Source organism: Centruroides sculpturatus, unplaced genomic scaffold, assembly GCF_000671375.1.
Source record: "Centruroides sculpturatus isolate CEXI.00-Female unplaced genomic scaffold, Cexi_2.0 scaffold236, whole genome shotgun sequence".
Taxonomy (NCBI): Eukaryota; Metazoa; Arthropoda; class Arachnida; order Scorpiones; family Buthidae; genus Centruroides; species Centruroides sculpturatus.
This window is the reverse complement of record NW_019384403.1, coordinates 439885-461765: the sequence shown is the minus strand read 5'-3', so window position 1 is coordinate 461765 and position 21881 is coordinate 439885. Positions and strand designations below refer to the sequence as shown.

Below are 21881 nucleotides of genomic sequence, written 5' to 3'. Positions count from 1 at the left end.
AGTAAATGCCCCGAAAGTTTTTCCTATACACAGTATATAAGCAATCTGTCAACAAACTTACGGCATTTATATATATATAGGAGGGCCCAAAATTCAGTTAAACCACTGTAAAAACTAAATTACTGTCTTATTTGAGTAATTAAATACTTAATTAGTGGAAACGTGATATAAAAAAAAACAATTTTATAAAAGGAAAATCGTTATACTAAACTTAGTTTATGATTCATCAAAAACAGAAGCTGTAACGTCAGTTATCATGATTGACGAAAAATTCATGTTTAGGGGTGTACAAGAATAATTACTGCTTCTATACGTATATATATATATAGCCTATATATATGTATATATATATATATAGCAAGACTGTCAAGGTAGATGACGTTTAACACAACCGTCGTGTAGTGTCGTACTTAGATGTACCTAACATTCGCCGTACAGCCGGTTTAGTACGAAAGTTTTCATTGGCCAGAACTTTGTACCATCTTTGGACGAATCTTGTCTTCTCACTGGTTGTATTACCTCAGCTTTACAGTAGCCTTGGCTCCTAAATTTTGATTGATGTATTGTGACGCAATCTTACTGTCTGAATATAGACATAGTTGTTTGATTTTCGTAAAATGCATATAAATTATCTTATTTTCTTTCATTTTTCTTTTTAAATTTAACTTTTAGTAGTGATGACTGTACAAACTCGTTAGGTTGGTGAGGTATGATAGGTATTTTTATATGTAATTCGTAAGGGTGATGAGTTTTATATGTTGTGAATTATACAGAATTAGTTTTTNTTGATATATTTATTATTATTATTATTATAATTTTCTTTTTTTAAAACCACGTGAAATTGAAGACTTTTTGAAATTAACATATTTTAAAATTTGAAATTGATGTAATTTCTAGAATATTTTCTCTAGAATTTCAATTATTTAAAGAGGTAAATGACTAGAAAAAAATCTTGAATATTTCTTTTATTAATTTTTGAAATTTATACAATTTAGAAATTTAAAAAATCGAATTTATTAGATTTAGAAATGTCTTTAGAAATAATTCCATAGAATTAGTAATTTTTTTTTTTTTTTTAATATTTGAAAGATATACATTTTAAAATAGAAAAAAAAATTTAAAATTTTAGAATATTAAATAATAATAAATTTTTATGTTTAAAAAAATATAAGAAAGATGTAACATATTAAGAAAAATAAATAAATAATAGTGGAAAAGACAAACTAGTAAACTGTAGATGCCCTTTCCTGAATGTGCAAGGTCATGCATGAACTGAATGCCTGACCTAAAAATAGATACGTAATCTTTATTTTGTGTTTTAGAAGATGTGATAAAATAGAAAAAAAATGTATATATATGATAAAATCATTTTGAAATTTCTAATTTTAGAACGTATCTACTTATATACAAAATGATGCTATTTTTAACTAATGTAATGGGGATTATCTTGTTTATGTGAATTGTAACAGTTATAAGCCCTGTTATTTACCACTAAAGTGTCAAGGCCAAAAAAATGCCCATCTGTTTATCGTTGTCGAGAAGGTGAATTTAGATATTGGTGTAACATAAAACCTTCCAAAGGAACAATATATATATATATATATATATTTGTTATTACATTCTTTAAAATGTTAAGAAATACTCCATTTTCAGTGAGAATATTTTAAGTATTGTAATAAATATTAAGTAATTTAATTAATATGCTCTTAAATAATTTTTATATGTGATACTATGTTATGTGCTTGCCTTAAAAAGCATAGTTATGGGTTTAAATAAGAACTTACGAGCTGTAAGAAGGAATAAATGTGTTCAAGATGTCATTTAGAAGCAATTATTTTAATTTAAGCAACTAGTAAGACGTACTCCCATGTTACACGGTTCTAAATGATATCTTGAACACGTTATATATATTATTTAAGTTAATTTTTTATTTATTTAAAAAGTTTTTTAAATAAATAACATCGTATAAAAGAATATCTTGAATATTTTATCAAGAAATTATATACAGTAAAACCTGTGTAAACCGGACTAGCACGGTACCGAATATATTTTCCGGTCTGGCAAGTTTCCGTTTTGAACGGGTCTTTTTTTTTTTCATAATACAGAAAATCGCCGCATTTCGAAGAATTCTTTCCTCTTAGGCAGGTTTTCGTTCTGAACAGGTTTCTACAGGAAAAGCATAGGAGAAACTTTACATAATGAGTATTATGAGCTGGAGTGATGTACAGTAGCACCGTTGGGAAATTTATTTACGAAACTGATCCGTAATAAAAGAGGATAGAAGTTGAAAAGGTCTCACATTTGTATTCAACACTCTAAACTAGTTATAGGTACTTACATTAAAAAAAAAAACACTAGTAGCAGAGAGCAAAAATATGTAATATCTTCAGCTAAATCTTTCTTTCTTATATGTAAATTGTGTAGAAAATGATAATAATAATAAATGGTGCTATAAGTAAAGTAAATTATTATATAATGCCCTACCATTAATATACATAGGATAGGCGTTGGTAAGCAATACATCACTGCGCCGACTATAAATACTCTTAAACAGACCATAGCAAAGAGGAGTATGCAAATTATTGTACCACGTTCGGTACAATTAGCAGGCTTTCACAATAGGATGCCACATTTGCTAGACTTCTATACACTTGGGATTTGAAAGTCAACAGTAAGTGATGTCATACGTAAGTAGGAGAGAGGACTGGGTCTGAATCCGCCAAGGATTTCCCAGCAAACTGGCAGAAAGAGACGAGAGTCTTGTGAAAACGATGCGTACAGACTGTACATTAAAGCTGTCTGAGGTTATACAAACCGTGTGCGAGAGTTCTATGTTATGGGTTGCAACGATCGTGCAGTTGTTCTTAAGCCATTGATCATGACGAATGCTAGATGTCAATTGACATAGTGTAAGAAACGAAAATCTTGGACTTTAAATGGTGGAAATCCATTCTATGAACAGTTGAATCAAGGTTGAAAGTCTACCAGCTGGATGCACGTACTTGGACCTGGGTTTGGCGAACAATTTCAGACTGTATCGTTCCAACGAAGATTGGTGGAGCCGGTATAATGGTTTGGAATCTTAATTGTTATCGATAAAATCATGTTTGCTGTGAGATGTCTGGACATTTATGTACCCCAGACTATAAAAAGAAGGATCACAAGGTGTAAAAAAAAGGCTTCGTACACTATTCAAGGGGATTCAAACCCCACGATTCGACATCGGATTAGCGTTCCCACAAGTAGCGCTGTTTGCACTCTGGGCTAACTTCGGTTTGAAAACAAGGAATGGAATTTTTGTCAACATACGACGGCTTTAAATGGGTCAATAAACAAATGTCGTTCATTAGTTTCTTTTATATTTTCAGAATAGTCTAGAAGTCACGAATTTTTTGTTGTTTGAGGCCCCCTTAGGGATTAGGAAAAGGGCAACCGAGATGAAAAGGGGGAATGCGCCCTAAGTGCACAATGTACGGTCGCCCCTGGAAAGGCTTCTAAATCTACCAGAAAGATAATATATCCTGACACATTTTTGTTGTAATGAATTGTTTTACAAACAACGGGTGTTGAAAAGTTGGATTGGCCGGCCTAAAACCACAATCGGAGCACCGAATGCACGTGAGGACCATCCAAAAAAACAAAGATAAATTGGTGTGCCGTGTAAAAAGTTGTGTGAAGAAATATTTCATTGGATATTTATTTAAAAAGTTGGTGGAGAGTGTGCCACGAAGAATAAGATCCATCACAGCAACCAAAGGTTTCAGTTTAAGATATTAGAAACACAATAAATCACAAAGCCTTGAAATCCGGATATTAATGTTAGTGTATCGTATTGTTATAGCTGTTAGGATGAATTTTATAAGTTTTATTCATCTATAAACGTAGTAAATTTAGTTGTTTTGGCATCACAATAGCAAAGAAAGATAAATGCTTCAATGAAATTCTTGCGCGATGGACTGAATTATTTTAAAATTATTATATAACGAAGAAATGTTGCAAGATATATACAACAGAAGCTAAAATAGGCAGTATTTCAAGATTTATGAGAGATAATTCAGGAATTACGTTGCGCTGAGACGTCGTTGCTCAATTATCTAAGTGACGAAATGAAATGATAAATGATTGTAATGTAATTTATCTTCAACTAAAACATACCTCAGACATTTTATAAATATTGCAAATTAATCCAGAAATAAAATAAGATAATTTTTTTAATACTTTCCCGGCTATTATATATAACAGAGGGAATAGATGAAAAAATAANTTCGGTAAGTGATGCTATGCGCGTTTAATTATTGGACTTTATTTGTTTTCATACCTAATACTTGCTACCATTGCTTTTAAGTTTTCAGATTGGGTCGGGAGATGTTATAAATTTAAAGCCATATTTCCCGAACCAATTGTCCGATTTATCTGAAAATTTATACAAACTTTCCTCCCTAAAACATAAACCTCCCTGCAAAAATTCAGAAATTTTCGACAAAGGGCACAAGAGTAATTAAGCTTCAAATTGGATGAAAAATTTGTGTCTTCCACTCACATATAGAAAAAAAATCCCCAAATGTTTTTGCATTTCTCGACGTCTGAAAGTCCTCCTAGTCCAAAAACGTAGGTGTTGGGGGGTCACATTTTGACGGATTATATTTTCCCTCTGTTATATAACAGCAGGGAAAGTAATACAATTAAACTTCAATTTAGCACCAATTTATTTGCCTCCGAAATCATCGCTAAACTAAAGTATCTCATACAGTGAAAATTATGTATAGTAATGAGATATGAGCACAAATTTAAATCTGGTGTATTATGTAAAGTTATATTTTTAGAATTCTTGATCACGTCTAGAATTTATTTTATGGCTGAATATAGTAAAATATCTTTCTACCTGTTAGATCTAACTGACCTTGACCTATAAAGCATTGATTTACCTTCCATACTGAACTAGTTCCTTAAGGAAAAAATAGTTTCAGAAATAAGTCTAATATATTTTATCCTCGTAAAAAGTATTTTTTACGTAATTTTTATGAAAAAAAAATATTAAAAAACAAACAACGAAAAAAATTCTTGAAGTGTGAACATTTTCTAGAATGAATTTATACATTTAAACTGAAAATCCAATTAAATAAATAAATAATTTATTTATTTAATTGGATTTTCTTGATTTAACAGAATTTAAAATTAAAGAAATTTTTTTAGATTTTCTAATACTTTAATTAAAAAGTTATACTTATTATAACCAATTTTAACCAATTTACTGTTCAATTTACTACAAAAAAATCTCTCATTCTGTGTTTAATATGGTTTAATTTATCCAAATTTAACCAATTTACTGTTCAATATGTTTAAAAAAATCATTAAACTAGATATATTTGAATAAACTGAGTACATTAAACATAAAGTCGATGCTTTTTTTTAATATATGTGATATATGAGCGTTCGAAAATGTCGGATGTTCTGTCAATTTCTAAGATGGAGGAGCACAGAAGTGTAATTCGATTTTTGTGAACGACTAGCAAGAATGCCCTCAAAATTTATGGAGAAATGAGTGCTGTGTATGGGGACAATTCCCCATCGTTGCGAAGTGTGAATTGATGATGACACCATTTCACACTTCGAGCATCCAGGATGCCACAGATCATGCTGTTCTTCATGCATCATCTGATTGGTACCTTTTTCTTGGCCTCTTAAAGAAGGAGTTAACAGGTCGACTCTTTGAAAGTGGAGTGGTGCAGTAGTCTGCAACGCAACACGTGGGCATTCTCCAAAGGGGGACCACCTCCAGAAAGGACTTTCTACAGAAAACAGGCCAATATTTAGGTGTCACAAACATGAAGAAAACTCGGAAGACTCCACGCGAGAACCCACTACCAAATGCCAACTGGTGGGGCACGAAACTATTACCAAATACCAATGGTGTTCCGGCCACTTGTGGGCACTCGAGAAGAATACAGTTGGCAAGGAATTTTCGATTTACATTCGTATATTATGTTCAATATGTTCAATTGAAGTCTTATTTTATCTAGTTTGCTATTCAACATACTGTCGAACCTCCGAATAACGGCCACTGACGAAAATATAAAAAAGAAATGTCCGCCATTTAGAGGTTTTGATTATAATTAACATATTCAAAAATATTAGTTGTGTAGTTAAATATTTATGAGTTTTAAATCAAACGGAGCGAGAAATCTACCGAACTTTCACGTATAGAAATTAATTTACATTCAATTTACGTGAAAAATAAATAAAATTAGTTAAATCATTTCAAAAATTAATTAAAATCATTTAATTATATTTAATACTTACGTCGATCGTTATTATTAGATTTATACGGTTGTTTACATCTTTCAAGTTCAAATAATATGAAATATATTTAAATATTACAACATAAGTAAATCTATTGAGTAACATTTCACATATTTCATTTTAAATTTATATTTTCGTAAATTTTATAGAATATAGAATATCAAGTATTCATTGCATACTCGATAACTCGATGTAAGCTATAAAATTAATTTTTAAAAAGTTATAATGAATTTATACCCCCATATAGCGGCCTTCGAATAACGCCACTCCCGTAAAGCGCCGACGTTCTCGCTGCTATTAAATATAGCCAACATAACGAATCACGTGACTTCCATGCACCCTCCAATTCGTATGAGTATATTTGAGGTATTTTAAACTTTAGTTTAGCGCCATACTCGATTTAATGCCAAATGGTGTCTCTAAATTGAAGTTCTACTGTAGTTTTTTCGGTAAGTGATGCTATGCGCGTTTAATTATTGGACTTTATTTGTTTTCATACCTAATACTTGCTACCATTGCTTTTAAGTTTTCAGATTGGGTCGGGAGATGTTATAAATTTAAAGTCATATTTCCCGAACCAATTGTCCGATTTATCTGAAAATTTATACAAACTTTCCTCCCTAAAACATAAACCTCCCTGCAAAAATTCAGAAATTTTCGACAAAGGGCACAAGAGTAATTAAGCTTCAAATTGGATGAAAAATTTGTGTCTTCCACTCACATATAGAAAAAAAATCCCCAAATGTTTTTGCATTTCTCGACGTTTGAAAGTCCTCCTAGTCCAAAAACGTAGGTGTTGGGGGGTCACATTTTGACGGATTATATTTTCCCTCTGTTATATAACAGCAGGGAAAGTAATACAATTAAACTTCAATTTAGCACCAATTTATTTGCTTCCGAAATCATCGCTAAACTAAAGTATCTCATACAGTGAAAATTATGTATAGTAATGAGATATGAGCACAAATTTAAATCTGGGAGCTTGAAAGTCACGTGATTTAGTTTAGTGATGACAATATTATTTATCATGCAATATCCTATACCAGTGTTTCTCAACGGGGCGATATCGCCCCCATGTGGACGTTTTTCCATGTTCAGGGGGCGATTACTAACAATTTATATTTTGGGGGGCGAAAAAACAACTTTCTGGGCGATGTAGTAAAACATTATATTAAGAATAATTAGATATTTTATTTGTTATATCGTACAATAATTAAACAAATAACATTATACTAGTCAATAGCAGAGCCGGCCCTACCATAGGGCGAACGGAGCAGCCGCTCCAGGCGCTAAGTCCCAGGGGGCGTCTCAGTGGTAAAGAAAATTAAAGGTAAAAATATTTTTCACTTTTCGATATTTTAATTGCAAGCGTATGGCCAGTATGTGAATGGCCTTATTTGTTGAAACGCGCGTGGGCGGGGTTCCACCCCCGGGCCCTATAATAGGATCTCGCTCCTCCTAAAACTTGCCTCGGGCCGGCACTGGTCAATAGTCTTTTCAATGCAGTACGAATTTGGCGTTAGTCTTGGCCCTCGGCATCGGAATTTTGTAGTGAAGGGGCGATACTACACAACGATTTTATTGAAGGGGGCGATACTACGTTGAAGGGGGCGACGATTCGTTAGAGGTTTAGAAACACTGCCCTATACAGTCGACCTCCCTATAACACGGTAGATACGTTCCGTTTTTATGAATCCATTTTCTATGAGTCCAGCCGATCACAGCCCGGCACGTATGCAGTTTACGGACTAAGGTTGTTTGAAAGGTTTCTTCCATAAAATTAAACGATTCTACACTAATTCGATTCAACATTTCCAAAACACCTATAATTGTTTGGGAATAATCCATATAAACTATGCTATAAACAAAAAATTGTAGGATTGCTTACCTAGTGTGCACCGTTCAACGACGCCATTGCTTAAGCTTGTTTTCGTCGTGGAGCTTGTCATCGAATGGCGCTCGCGTGCTTCCTGATTATTTTTTTTTTTTTGCAAAAAATTCGTTGAACATTGGAGACATCATTAATATAAATATAATTTTTATGGCCGTTAGTTAAATAATAAATGGTTTTAGTAGATCCGCTGCTCGTTTAAACTCAACGGTTTGTGCAATATACGCTATTGGTCTAGATTCGACCAATCCTGTCGCGACACGAGTCGGCGCTGACGTTATACCGAATTATACGAGTGTTTTTAGCATGTTTGTAAGAATATTGTCGCAAGTTTTTAGCCGTGATATAGGAATCCGAAATATAGGAACCCGTGTTATAGGGGGGTCGACTATACTTAATAACTTACGGACTCATAAAGAAGATACAGTCAGGTGTTTTAATCAGCACTTCACGCAGAAGACGATATATCGAGTTTTGATTCTCTCTCTTTATATAAATATGTACATATAATTTTATATTTAAGATAATAAGTAACAATGAAAAATCCCTTATTTATAAAAATATTTACATTTTTCTAGAATGTGTTTTAGAAAAGCAGAAAAATGTTGGACAGAATGTGCTTTAGAAAAGCAGGAAAATGTTGGACAGAATGTGCTTTAGAAAAGCAGGAAAATGTTGGACAGAATGTGCTTTAGAAAAGCAGAAAAATGTTGGACAGAATGTGCTTTAGAAAAGCAGAAAAATGTTGGACAGAACGTGCTTTAGAAAAGCAGAAAAATGTTGGACAGAACGTGCTTTAGAAAAGCAGAAAAATGTTGGACAGAACGTGCTTTAGAAAAGCAGAAAAATGTTGGACAGAACGTGCTTTAGAAAAGCAGAAAAATGTTGGACAGAACGTGCTTTAGAAAAGCAGAAAAATGTTGGACAGAACGTGCTTTAGAAAAGCAGAAAAATGTTGGACAGAACGTGCTTTAGAAAAGCAGAAAAATGTTGGACAGAACGTGCTTTAGAAAAGCAGAAAAATGTTGGACAGAACGTGCTTTAGAAAAGCAGAAAAATGTTGGACAGAACGTGCTTTAGAAAAGCAGAAAAATGTTGGACAGAATGTGCTTTATTAAAGCAGAAAATTATTTGTTAAATTTTTTTTATATTTATTTTATTTTGGTCTACAATCATTAAAGTTCTGGTGGACTAGGGATTACTGCCCCCAAAACATAACAATAAAAATATTCCTCATATAAAATCAATTAAACTCGAACAAATAAACAATAGTTGTACAGTACATATATAGTACATACATTAAAAAATATAAAGGTTTCATAATTACTACTAATAATTTCAGATTATCTGCACGTAAAAAAACACGAGAATTAAGTGTAAGAATAAATAATAAAATCGTTACAAGAATAAAAATTGGCTACTGAGTGCCGAGTGCCGCAGAGAGAAGCAAAAAGATACAAGAAAAAGTCACCCAGATTGATGTAAATACATTTAAGTGTTGGAAAAAAAATATAGCATGGGCAAAGAGAAAATTACGATCAAATATGCAAAGTTAAAAAAATTGTCTTTAAAGGTAGAGATAGAAATTGGTCTGTAGGAGTTGGCTCGTGTTATATGACCCCTTCAACCTTTAACCACCAAAATTTAATACCATCAATCTTCCTAATACTCGAACCTCCTTGCAAAATTTCAGAAATTTTCGACAAAAGTAATTAGACTTCAAATTTTCGACAGGAGTAATTAAACTTCAAAGTGGATGAATAAAATCGTGGCACCCCCATACACATACCCTAAGAGCCATGCATACATGCATGCATGTTTTGGTTTATTAAGTTATTGCAATGCAATACTTGGGCGATCTGTCTAGGGAGGGAATGCCTTCCGGAAGGTCGTTTTAAGGGCAACTGGCTCCCTATTTAGGCGTTACAAACGTGGAGAAAACCCTGAGCACTCCCCGCCCTGGCAAGGCGCGAACCCACGACCGAACTCCAAGTGTTCTAGGAATGGAACCGCTTGCCACTGGTGGGCCCATTTTTGACTAAGACTTCCTCTCTTTGCTAATCAGAAACTACACCAGTATTAATAAACAAAGTCCAAGTAGACAATATAAAAAAAAAAAAAAAAAAAGCAAATCATTAAGGAAATAGAGGTAAAAAGAATCAGGGTTTTTTTAAAATACAAATATATTACACATCCGTTGAATTTTATTACAATAAAAAGGTTGTCACACACACGAACACAATTAATGCCTTATATTTCTCCTAAAATGCATTTCGTGCTTGGTGTTAATGACCCTCATCACTTATATGATATACTGTAGTTAAGTATATAACTGATGAGGACCATTAATACCAGCGGCCGAAATGCATTACAGTAATTATGTCATGTGTATGATAACTCTTTCATTCTAATAATATTCTACGTATATATAATAAAGTGTATTTGTATTACATTTAAAAAAAAGAATTAAAGGGTATTATTTGTTAAACAAGTAGATTTTTTAAAATTCTTTTTTTTCTATGGACATTAAGTGTGATTTTTTTTTATTATCAAACGCGTTATGGGTTCGTCCAAACCATGGAGCGGCAAGGCAGTGAGGGACCCAAAGCAAAAAGCTGGCATATTAACCTCTTGGCCATCCTACATATGAGGATAAAAAATTGAGATAATATACAAAAAAAAGATGCTACCCCACGAGTTTTAAGTTTATTCGGTTGTGGCATGCCTTTCGGAAGGACTTTCTAGGAAAACTGACCCTTATTTAGGTATTACAAACGTGAATAAAACCCGGTAAATTCCACGTGTCCAACCCATCGTCCAGGCTCGAAACCACGGCCAGTGTTTGATATATTAATCCACTCGGCCACTTGTAGTAAATTTTTATATGTAAATTTTATGTAAATTAGCTAGAAATTACCAAATCAGTTTTAGAATTTATAATAAAATTTATATTTAAATATAAGAGAAAATTCTTGGCAACAATAATAACCAGAAAAGGAGAATAATTTGAATTTTTCTAGAATATAAATTTTTATTAAATATCGTCATTATTTCAAGTTGTAAATAAATATTTTATTCATAATTTTGGCTCAGTATCAAATATTCTACTTCCAAATTTAGCAATATTTTTTGATGTAATAAATTCTTATTCCCTAATAAATTCAGTTTTATTTTATTTTAAATTTAAGCTGTTAATCGATTAGAAATAATTTAAACGCTTGATAATTTATTAAAAACGATTCAAAAATTAATATTTTTATGTTTATAGTAACACTTGAACACAGTAGCATTTATGCGATGCCATTAATGGTAACGAAATGTTAATATTGTAGCTTTGTTTAGTTAAGTTACGGCAACGCAACACTTGGGCGATCAGCTTAGGAGAAATGCCTTCCGGGAAGTCTTTTTAAAGACAACTGGCTCCTATTTAGACGTGGAGAAAACCCGGAAAACCCCACGTCCTGGCGAGGCGCGAACTAACCACCCAGTGTTCAGGGAACGGAACCTCTTGTTCACTCCTAATATTGTAGCATTTGTACGGTTTTAATGTGCTTAGAATTCTAATTGAATATTACCAAGTGTTAACCTGCTAAAAATGCTCTCTCTTACAGTTTGTATAACACTAACATGCTCATAATACTGTCACCTTGTTAGAAACCGCCAATTAATTACGTGTACAGTTTTTAATTCACCTCCCTCCTGTGTGTACTTTTATTTTTACTGTATATACTTTTAAAAACCCTTTAGTTACGTGTTAATCTTTATTAGTTTTAGTGATATTAATGTCATACGAATGTCAGAAGGGTCTATAAACTATTGTCGAACTATTAGGCCCTCCTGACATTCATATGACACTAAAACAGATCAAGTAGACATGCTTCGACCCCCTCCCTCTCCATTATATACACTACATTTCGCCATCTTCCTTCCCTCTTAAACTTCATACCCCTTAACATTATAGCATTTTAATGCTTCATACCATAATTACGACCCATTTTTAGTTTATTTTAATGCTAATATAATTTTAAAAACGTTCTTAAAGATATTATAACCATGTTGACATTTTAATCTTATTTTTTGGCACGAACTTCAATCGGATGTAAACAACTGTTTAGTATTTTAAAAACAATAATTCCTTCATATTTTAATAAATCATAAATTATTACTTGAAGTAAACAGGGTAGGAAACTGCATAATTTACAGAATAATAGTACATATATTTATTATTATTATTATTATTTTTTATTTTAAACTGGGTGCTTCTATCCTGTTTCTGAAAGGTCAAAATCCAAGGTTGTTTGAAGATTTATTAAGATTAGACTTCTCAATTAGGATTTCAATAAATTCTCTAGTGAAAAGAATTATTTAATTAAGTATAAAAACAGTATCATTTTTTTCAATTTACTATTATATTTTACTATTTGCGTGTGCCTGGATCGCTCGAGCTTTTAGACTCTGAACCCATAACGAAACTGAAAAACACAGAAAATTGCTTGAGCTTAAATAAGGGCTTAAGTTAAGAGGGGCTTTATACTGTGGAGATGGGGGTGGCGAACACCACCATCTCCACAGTATATTTTCTATGGTATCAAAGAATATTCATGCCAAATTTGATGCATATACATTACATTGAACGGTGTATAATTCTTTATCTAACTTATACAGATACATAAAAATGTTGACTGTTACACATAACAGAGAGAAAGTATAACGATCGGTCCAAGATTTTTATATTTTTGAACTCAGGGAACGTTTAAACATCGAGATATGCAAAAAATTCGAGGATTGATTTTGTATCTATGGATGTCAGTGGGTTTATGTGTGGGGGGCACGATTTTGTCACCCTCTTTGAAGCATAATAACTCCCGTGCTTTTTGTCGAAAATTTCTGAAATTTTGCAGGGAGGTTTGTGTATTAGGGGGGTTGATACTGTTAAATTTTGGTGATTAAAGGTCGAGGGGATGGGGAGATAACGAGAGTTTAGTGTCATATTTCGAGTAGGATCGGACATAATAACGATTTTATTCGTTGTTAGCATCTACAATTTGTTTTATAAAACCCACCCTTACCCTGAAAATTAAGCATTTTGTCATTTTATAATAGTTAAAAATATNCAGACATAATAACGATTTTATTCGTTGTTAGCATCTACAATTTGTTTTATAAAACCCACCCTTACCCTGAAAATTAAGCATTTTGTCATTTTATAATAGTTAAAAATATTAAGTTTTTAAAATAAAATATCATAACAGATGGAGCCAGTAAATATTACCAGGAAAGTTAAACAACTCTTTGCTGGATTTTTTTAAGCAAATACAAGAATGAAAATCTTCAGACAACTTTTTAAACTTATTTTATTTATTGAACATATTTATAACACATAAAAAGTACATAATTTATGAAAAATATCATCATAAAAGTTGATTAGAAACTGCCAATCTTCTGAAACCAAGATTTAATCAAAGAGGAGGAATTACTTTTAAGCAAAGGAGGAAAAAAAAAAGTTATGGAAACATTGACTAATGACTTTAACACCAACATATTTATAATAAGATGACATTGCGACAAAAACCAGAATCCTTGGAATTTTTCAACTTTCACCCCCGTTCAATTCCAAAGAAGTTGAATGACCATATAGGTATTCTTACCTCAAGCATTGAAATCTTTTCTAACATTTCAGGGTATTATATATTAAAAAAAATCATATCTAAAATTTCAAGTCTACCTGAGCAATTTCTAATCCTCCATCCTGAGTTTCAAATCGATTTCTTGCATGTTGCAATACATGGGTACTTCATAAAAAAAACAGTACAATTTTACATTAATACACGAATTTCTTTAGGTTCTTACCATATATATATATATATATTTTAAAATAAACGAATAAAATATTTAAGAATTAAAAAACGAAAGGATGTTACCTAAAAATGGTGTCAATGCCCGTCCCAGAATTATTTTCTCATAAAATAATTCTGGAAATTTCAAGTTTTATAAATAATCTNGCCGCAAATAATAAGGTCATTTCATAGCAGAAAAACACATTAATTTAAAAAAAAATTGCTTTTCATCTCATCTAATTTTATATATAAATATAATAGATTTTATAATAGATGTGAACAAACTCACTCCTTACGTGTTTTTGTTATGGTGTGTAGTTGTATTATAAATATTTTAAAGAAAATTTTTACATATTTAAATAAATATAAGAATGTAATTTCGATTTATTTTATAGCTTTGTTTCTGTAAAAATTAAATAAATATATACTTATTAGTAAAATTTTTTATATAATTGAGCTATAATTTTCATCGCAGACTTGTAAATTCCTATCGTTGTCTGTCTGTTTTTCTATTGTTATTCCAAGAAACATCTATCTAAATAGATAAAAATCCAAACCAGATATAGAAAGCCAGACACAGACCGGAAGTTTTTATATAGTTAATTCATGTCTCCGATTCCTAGGCTTCTTATATATGCTCTCGATTTCCATCTATTCAATTCTTTTCCCCATATTACCGAAGGGCAGTCAGACGATAGTGAAAATGTATAGGTCTGCAATTAGATAATTGCAGCCCAATTATACAAATTGCGACGAAATTCAACAGTAACTTATCAGTGAATTCATTCGAATAATACAGTAATATATTTAGAACTTTAGTTATATTCGTAATAGTTATTATTTAAACTAATAACACGCGGTCCAATGTAATTAGATATCTCTATTTACCGTGACATTACTCCAAAATATTTTTAGAGGGAATGCTCGAAATCAAAATCGAACGTACATTTTTGCGTAATTAAATTAGATCATACGCGAATATTAACGTAGAACAACAGTACAATTAATTTCTAGTAACAAATTATGAATTAGAAGAATTGAAAAAAATAATAAAATATGAAACAAGTAAAAAAAATTGCTGCAAGTTTTAATCGTGTTTCTAAATTTAAAATATATGCTCTCCATTTCAAAGTAGTACTGTAGTGTCTTGCCCTGTACTTTTCCTTTAATAATAGAGTCGTGCCGGTTGCTGTTAGGCACAGAAGAAACGATCCTTGTATCTGACGGACGAGGACACATGCCTCCACCAAAGAGGCTATCCTGGTGCCTGAAGGCCACGGGCGACACGACCCTTGCACAGACCAGGTACGGAGAGGAGATTCAATAACAAAGAAATCGCCATTGTTTGCTTTGTTCTTATGTCTTATTCGTTTTATTCGACTATTTTCCGTTCGGCGCGCGCGATACTGTTTTTATTTTTGACTCATAGACGTAAATTTTGTTAGGTGTTCTCAGTCGAATTAGAGAACGTAGAAATTTTATCAAAATTGACCCATTAAATTTTAAGAACGACAAAGTCGCGCGATTCGTGCGATATCGCTTTGTCGCGCTCGCTCGTGAAACGACCTTATATCTCGAAATCCCAATTTTTTATTGCATTTTTGGATTCGCCGACTTAATTAATGGAAAATGGCAAAGTTTAATCGAAATCGACCCGAAAGATTTTGAAAACGAGCACAATTCTCAAGTCCCATAGAAGAAGCTTCGCTAACGCTCCCCCCTTAATAAAGATTGGATTATTCAATAGAATAGCTTAAGGCGTAGATAAAGATGTAGTGTTTTATATAATAGAATGCTAACATAAGATTTAAAATATATATTGTATTACGATAGGGTAATTGCATAATGTCAAGAGTAAAAAAAAAGGAAATCGATGCGACATACAACAATGTTTATTGGTTCAAATGTCCTGAATTGTCTACTATCCTGATTATATAAGTAGATCAACTACAAAGTTGTCTGTTAAGATGTCTGGCAGACAGATATGGTAGTTAAGTGCGTAGGTAGATATAACATACACGTGTTGTCGAAAATATAAATCACAATGACTTATGATATCCACAAGGACATAATCTATATACAAAAATGCTTTCGTTATATCTTTTAAAAATACTGAAACCGGTTAATACTCGATTTATCTTTATAAAAATTAAATAAGTTATGTAATGCAACACCTCATTTGCATATAATATTTAAATTTTGGGGATTTTTAAAGGCATTTTTTAAAGAGATTTTAAAGGGATATCCTTGTTAAATTGTAAAATTAGTTTGAAAACATTTTTTTTAAAGATAAATTATGTTTTTATGCTTTTTTAAATGCTTTAAATTTGAAAATATGAGGTTCTTTTTATTGTCTATTAACAATACATTTATTATGTGGAATTTATGAAATTATCGATAACCTATTATTGAGTCGATATATCTGGTTAAAAAAAAACAATAATAAATAAATCTGAGTGAATTTTGTCACGCGAAATCGGACTAAATCGATAGGAGCTGAAAAAATGATGAAGAGAGTTTATTTTTGATTTTTCATCACAACAAACTATCACGAATTATTAAAAATTATTTTATAAATTTAATCTACAAGCATAAATATATGCATATTGCGAAATGTAATTATTATAAAGTATAAGTAGGTGAAGATAACGGAATTTATAGCTAATCTCCCTAACAGAAAATGAAAATATATATTAAAATATTCGAAATTTAGCTAGAAAATTGAAAAAAGCCATTAACTTGATTTTTATATTTTTCCTTATTTTAAGATATTCTAACATTATTATTACATTAAAAGTGCATTCAGGTTCTGCTTCCCACATTAGTCTATTCTTTCGCATGTCGAACATCATTGACCCATCTTATGTGCCGATTTTCTATTATCTCTGTATAACGTAACTCGTGTATTTTCCTTTTATCTAGATCTATATTTGTTTAGTTTCATTTATCTAGCTCTTAATTTAGAAATAAAATAAACGTATAAGGAGAAGAGCTACGATTAAAATCATAAAATAGAAATTTATACAACCCGCATTGGCCTAAAAATCTCATCAAAATGAATTTAAATCCAAGTTGTTCCGTATTTTTAGATAAAAGAAAAAAAAAAATGTTTTTAAATTATTCTACTTTAACTCTAGAATTATATAAACAGGAAGAATTTCCTAATTTCTCTCTCTTTCTTCATCCATTAGGACTATATAAAAGTTTCGTCCTAAACTAGAAAGTAGGTTATTTGACTAAAAATATATGCACATTTTGAAAATTTTGCTTTCAGAATAGAAATTTTTAATTTTCTTTAAACTTTCTTTTGTCAATTTTCTGTTAGAAGAAAGAAAGAAAAGGGTTCAAGGAACTAGAATCTAATTGCAAACATCTCTAGAGAAAAACGATGTTTATTCCAATGGCAATAGCTCCATAATAACCGGAAAACCGGAAAATAATGGTTTCTTGTACGTAATAGAACTCATAAGCTACCGTGTGACTTGTAATAAGAAAGCCTAAGAGTGCAGGTCAAACACGTGGAAAGAGTTTACTATGAGGATGTTCTAATTTTGGCTAGATCCTTCATAAAAATCTTCCAATTGAAAATAACATGAAAGAGATACTAGATAAGTGGTTATGCTGACAAAAATATATAGCTATAAAGGGGTAAGAACTGTTTCTTTTATGGCACTCTATATAAGGTAAGTTCGAAACAATCTCCTCTTTCTAACGATATTAATTTTGCTTTCGTGCTACATGTACGAACAGGAAAAATTTCAAACAAATTACATAATTCCTATTGAAAAATGATTAAGTTAAGATTTAAAATATAAATATATTTCTATTTGACATTTTATCGTGATTTTCTTAAAACAATTCTATTTTAAAATAGATTTATCATGTGTTTTATTACTATTTTCCCTGTTAAAAAAGTCGAAAAACTACAATTTCGACTTTAGAAACAAGCTTTTGAATTATTAAATCAGAAAATAAAATTATCAATTTAAAACATAAATATATTTAAAAATTTATCAGCATTTTCTCTTCTTTCTTTTAATATACTAAAATATACATTTTCAAGTTTTTAAAATCTAAATAAATAATTAAAAACAAGAAAAAAAAATATATAGAAAATGATATCATGTTTATTTTTATCTGTTCTCTTGGACTACCAGACATAAGCTATTGTTTTTGATATGCCAATTTCCATTTATTACTTATCGAGTCATTAATATAATGTGAATAAGTAGGTTCCAGGAAAAATTATTACACAATTAAATGTATAGATTCCCGAGAAAAATCAAACAATAGAGAAGACGTGATAAACATCATGCAATCAACAAATTACCCNACAAGACAACTGCCGCCATGTTTAGTCCTCGTTACCAGTTTAATTAAAAATATATATTTTTTAATTTATGCACTATTTCCGAAAATATTACAAAATTGAACGGTTTCTGATATACAATATATTATTTAATATTTAATAAATAGTGAAAAAGAAAAAAAAAAGTTCATTGGACTAACGATGGCGAATCGATACCTCAACGAATGCGTTACTTATATATATATTTCTAGTGATATTAATGGGAAACAAGCGCCATCTTATAGTGATAATAAGAATTAATTTTACTATTTTTAAAGGTGAATTATTTATGTATTTACAAGCCAATTACCTTTAAAATAGGAGCCAATACCTTTAAAAAGACCTCCCTGAAGACAGATTGCCCATGTATTGCACTGCCTTATCCTAATAATCTTACAATACGAATATCGTGGTAAGCCGAATGCCAATTCGCACGGGTCCTTTCAAATCGAATCTAATCAATTTAAAGTAATAAATCACGTTTGAATGACCCGATACAACGTATAAAATAACGAACGTTAAAACCGTTAACAAATCTAATGACGTAACAATAGATCTGTTTTTAAAAAACGTCACGGCCTTTGTACATCTGTATTTCATGTGTCATTTGAATGATATTATTCAATCAAATTATGCTTGCATCTAATTACTTATAAAATATAAATAATATATTATTATTATATTTAAATGGAATTTATTATATTTTATTAAGGATCTTAAATTACACAGGATGTTATGAATTTATTTATTAATTTTTTTTTGACAGCTGTAATATACGCTATATAAGTGAATGAAACTCGTGATTTCTATTGTTAGTAAGACTGCAAACAAGGATTTATGCTGGAAAAAATGAAGTTTTTAAGAAATTTAGTGTTGATTCTAGTCATTTTCGTTGTAAAGAATGGTAAGTACAGAGTATAATTAAGTTTTAATTAATGATTTTTTTAAATATTAATTAATTGTTAAGATGAGGCCGAGCAGTTAAGGTCTAAGTCTACCGCTTTGGGGGATTAAGACGGGTGAAAAAATCCCTAGAAATTGTTCGGGGTGATCCGTTTAGATGTATCAGTCTCGTCTCTCACCATTTAGCTGTCCATTGTAAGCCTGGAAAACCCATAATGGGATTGCTAAAAAAGGCTTTCTTAATACCTTTATAGGGAGGAAAAAGTTTAAAAAAATCGTTAAAAAAAAAAGATCTAAAACTTGCTGATTGCGTACGACAGCATGTCATTATCATTGTTATTTGTATATTATTTAGCATTTTATACATAAATAGGCTCATATTTTGTTTTCAAGACTTTAAACGAGAGATAGATTAGTTTACAGTAAAATTTACTCACAGAGTTTATATTAATTATTAAAACTGTACGCTACAATTAGATTACATATAAATCATTCCCCTAATCCTTATAAGTGGTCCAGAGGATAAAAACCATTAGAGGAAAATTACATAATTAGTTATTTACTGTAATTTCTTGCGTATAACTTCTGAAATTGAACTCGATACATAGATAATTCGCTGGTTATTAGAAGAAAAATCGGCAGGTGAATAATTTTCTAGTAGGTATACGATTGTTAATACATCATTTTTTTTATTTATATTTAATTATTTTCTTCTTATTCTTTCTTCTAGAAGCTGCAGATCATAGAATACGTGCATGCAGATACGATTTGTATAATAGAATAGTGACAGCATGCAAAGAGAAACTTGAAAAATGGGGTTGTAAGTTCATTTATCTTTCCTCTATGATATTATAAATAAATTTTCGATTAATTTATTGAATTTTTAACGTAATATTACAGACAGTTCCTATCGTCTATATAACTTTGCAATCTTTCGTGGAGAAATTGGAAGAAAATTACACGATAGATGCTGTTGGACCAGATGCTTTTATGTAAATTTAAAAGAAGATGCCGTGTGTAAACTTCTCATACCTTCTTCTTCAGTTAAATAATAAAAGTCACGAATAATTAAAATTAAACTGTAAATTAATTTACATAATAAAAATATACCAAACGGTGCATTATATTGTAAATATTTCAGTTATTTCGGTTTAATTTCGATCTTATTTATATACTAGCAAAAGTCGAATGAATAAAACCATTCAAAATTGTTATAATTTAACTTTATACGGCAAGTTCTCGAATGATATTTGTGTAATTTGATGTGATTGAAGTTCACATAAATCATATTTACAATGTGAATTTATGAACGACGAAGATTCGTTTCGAGAGGAGGAAAAAAGAACAATGGTTTTACAGAATTCGTGTAAATTTCTCTTCATTTTATCGGTTTTATCCCTTCTCGCTTTTATTTGTTTTATCGCAGACAAGGTAAGAATATATTTAAGTAACGTATAAATTTCTAAGAATATTTATAATCAGTTATATGTAACGTAATGTTACCGATACTTTCTCGTTTGTTACAATTAATTAATTAAGTGGTAGTAGAACTTGATTGAGCGTTTAGAGTATATTCGAAATACAGTAGACTGTCGTTAATTCGAACTCAGAGGGGCAGCCTAAACAGTTTGGATTAAAAGGAGACCATTTTTGGATACTGCAGAAGAAAAATGGGTGAACTGAACAAGACACTTGGCAAGCAGATTAATGCTTAAGCAATGAGAGATACAAAACAAAGATATAGTAGTGAAATTCAATGGAATAAACGAACAAAATCACGACGAGCAAGCGCGCCACAGGGCCACAGTAAACGTGCCAACTGATTTAAAATGTTTTTAAATTGTAATTTATTTATTGTATTTTTTAGAAATTAATTTATTAAGTTTAAATTTGATCATTAGATTTCAAAAGTAGGAAGAAGATGTTAATCTACTAACACGCGCTCTTAATTCTAATAAAGAGGATTGAACACAGTCGAGTTCGAATTAACGAGTGAATTTTACATCGATTTAAATAGGAGTAACACGAGGACTAACGTCAAGTTAGAATTAGAAGGAAATTCGAATTACCCGAGTTCGAATTAACGACAGAATTAGCGCCAATCGGTGGTATTAAACCCATCGAACACCGCGGGTTCGCTCCTGACCTATGGATTGGTAGCGTGCTGTCTTTTCGGGTTTTCTTTAGTGTCTAACGCCTAAATTCGCTTGTGCCAACGATAGATCTGGCATCTAGCGGTATTAGCGCGAACTACGTAATAGTGGCTGCTATGGGTATAAAGTCTGTGATCTATTAGAATTAAAAAGTGTTCAACCTACGATGGTAAATAATAAGTATTACTGTGAATTTGGATGTAAGTCTAACGGTTCATCGAACTCAGTACATATGCGCACATTCCCAAAAAAATAAATTACTGCGAAAAAAGTGGGAAATAAAACTGAAGTTATCACTTCAGTTATCACGGTGCACTCTCCATCCATTGCGTTTGAGATGGAAAAGGTGGAAATTTATAAAAGTAAAATAAAAAGGGATGCTAATGCGCTTCCAACAGTATGGAAATATATAATAGAAAAAAGAATGGAACTTAAAAANAATCTGGCCC

General features: G+C 31.1%; 1 protein-coding gene across 1 annotated transcript; it reads left to right on the top strand.

The window, feature by feature from the left end:
* Positions 1-260: 260 nt before the first annotated feature.
* Positions 261-20394, top strand: LOC111618726. Its single transcript, XM_023360294.1, has 4 exons — positions 261-698; positions 19143-19280; positions 20010-20099; positions 20180-20394. The coding sequence occupies exons 2-4, from the start codon at positions 19214-19216 to the stop codon at positions 20329-20331; spliced, it is 309 nt and encodes a 102-aa protein (XP_023216062.1). The 5' UTR covers positions 261-698; positions 19143-19213; the 3' UTR covers positions 20332-20394.
* The last annotated feature ends 1487 nt before the right edge of the window (positions 20395-21881 follow it).

Coding starts and splice junctions, on each gene's coding strand:
- LOC111618726 (XM_023360294.1), top strand. CDS start 19,214: ATGCTGGAAAAAATGAAGTTTTTAAGAAATTTAGTGTTGATTCTAGTC. Junction 19,281..20,009: donor CATTTTCGTTGTAAAGAATG/GTAAGTACAGAG, acceptor TCTTTCTTCTAG/AAGCTGCAGATCATAGAATA. Junction 20,100..20,179: donor GAAACTTGAAAAATGGGGTT/GTAAGTTCATTT, acceptor GTAATATTACAG/ACAGTTCCTATCGTCTATAT.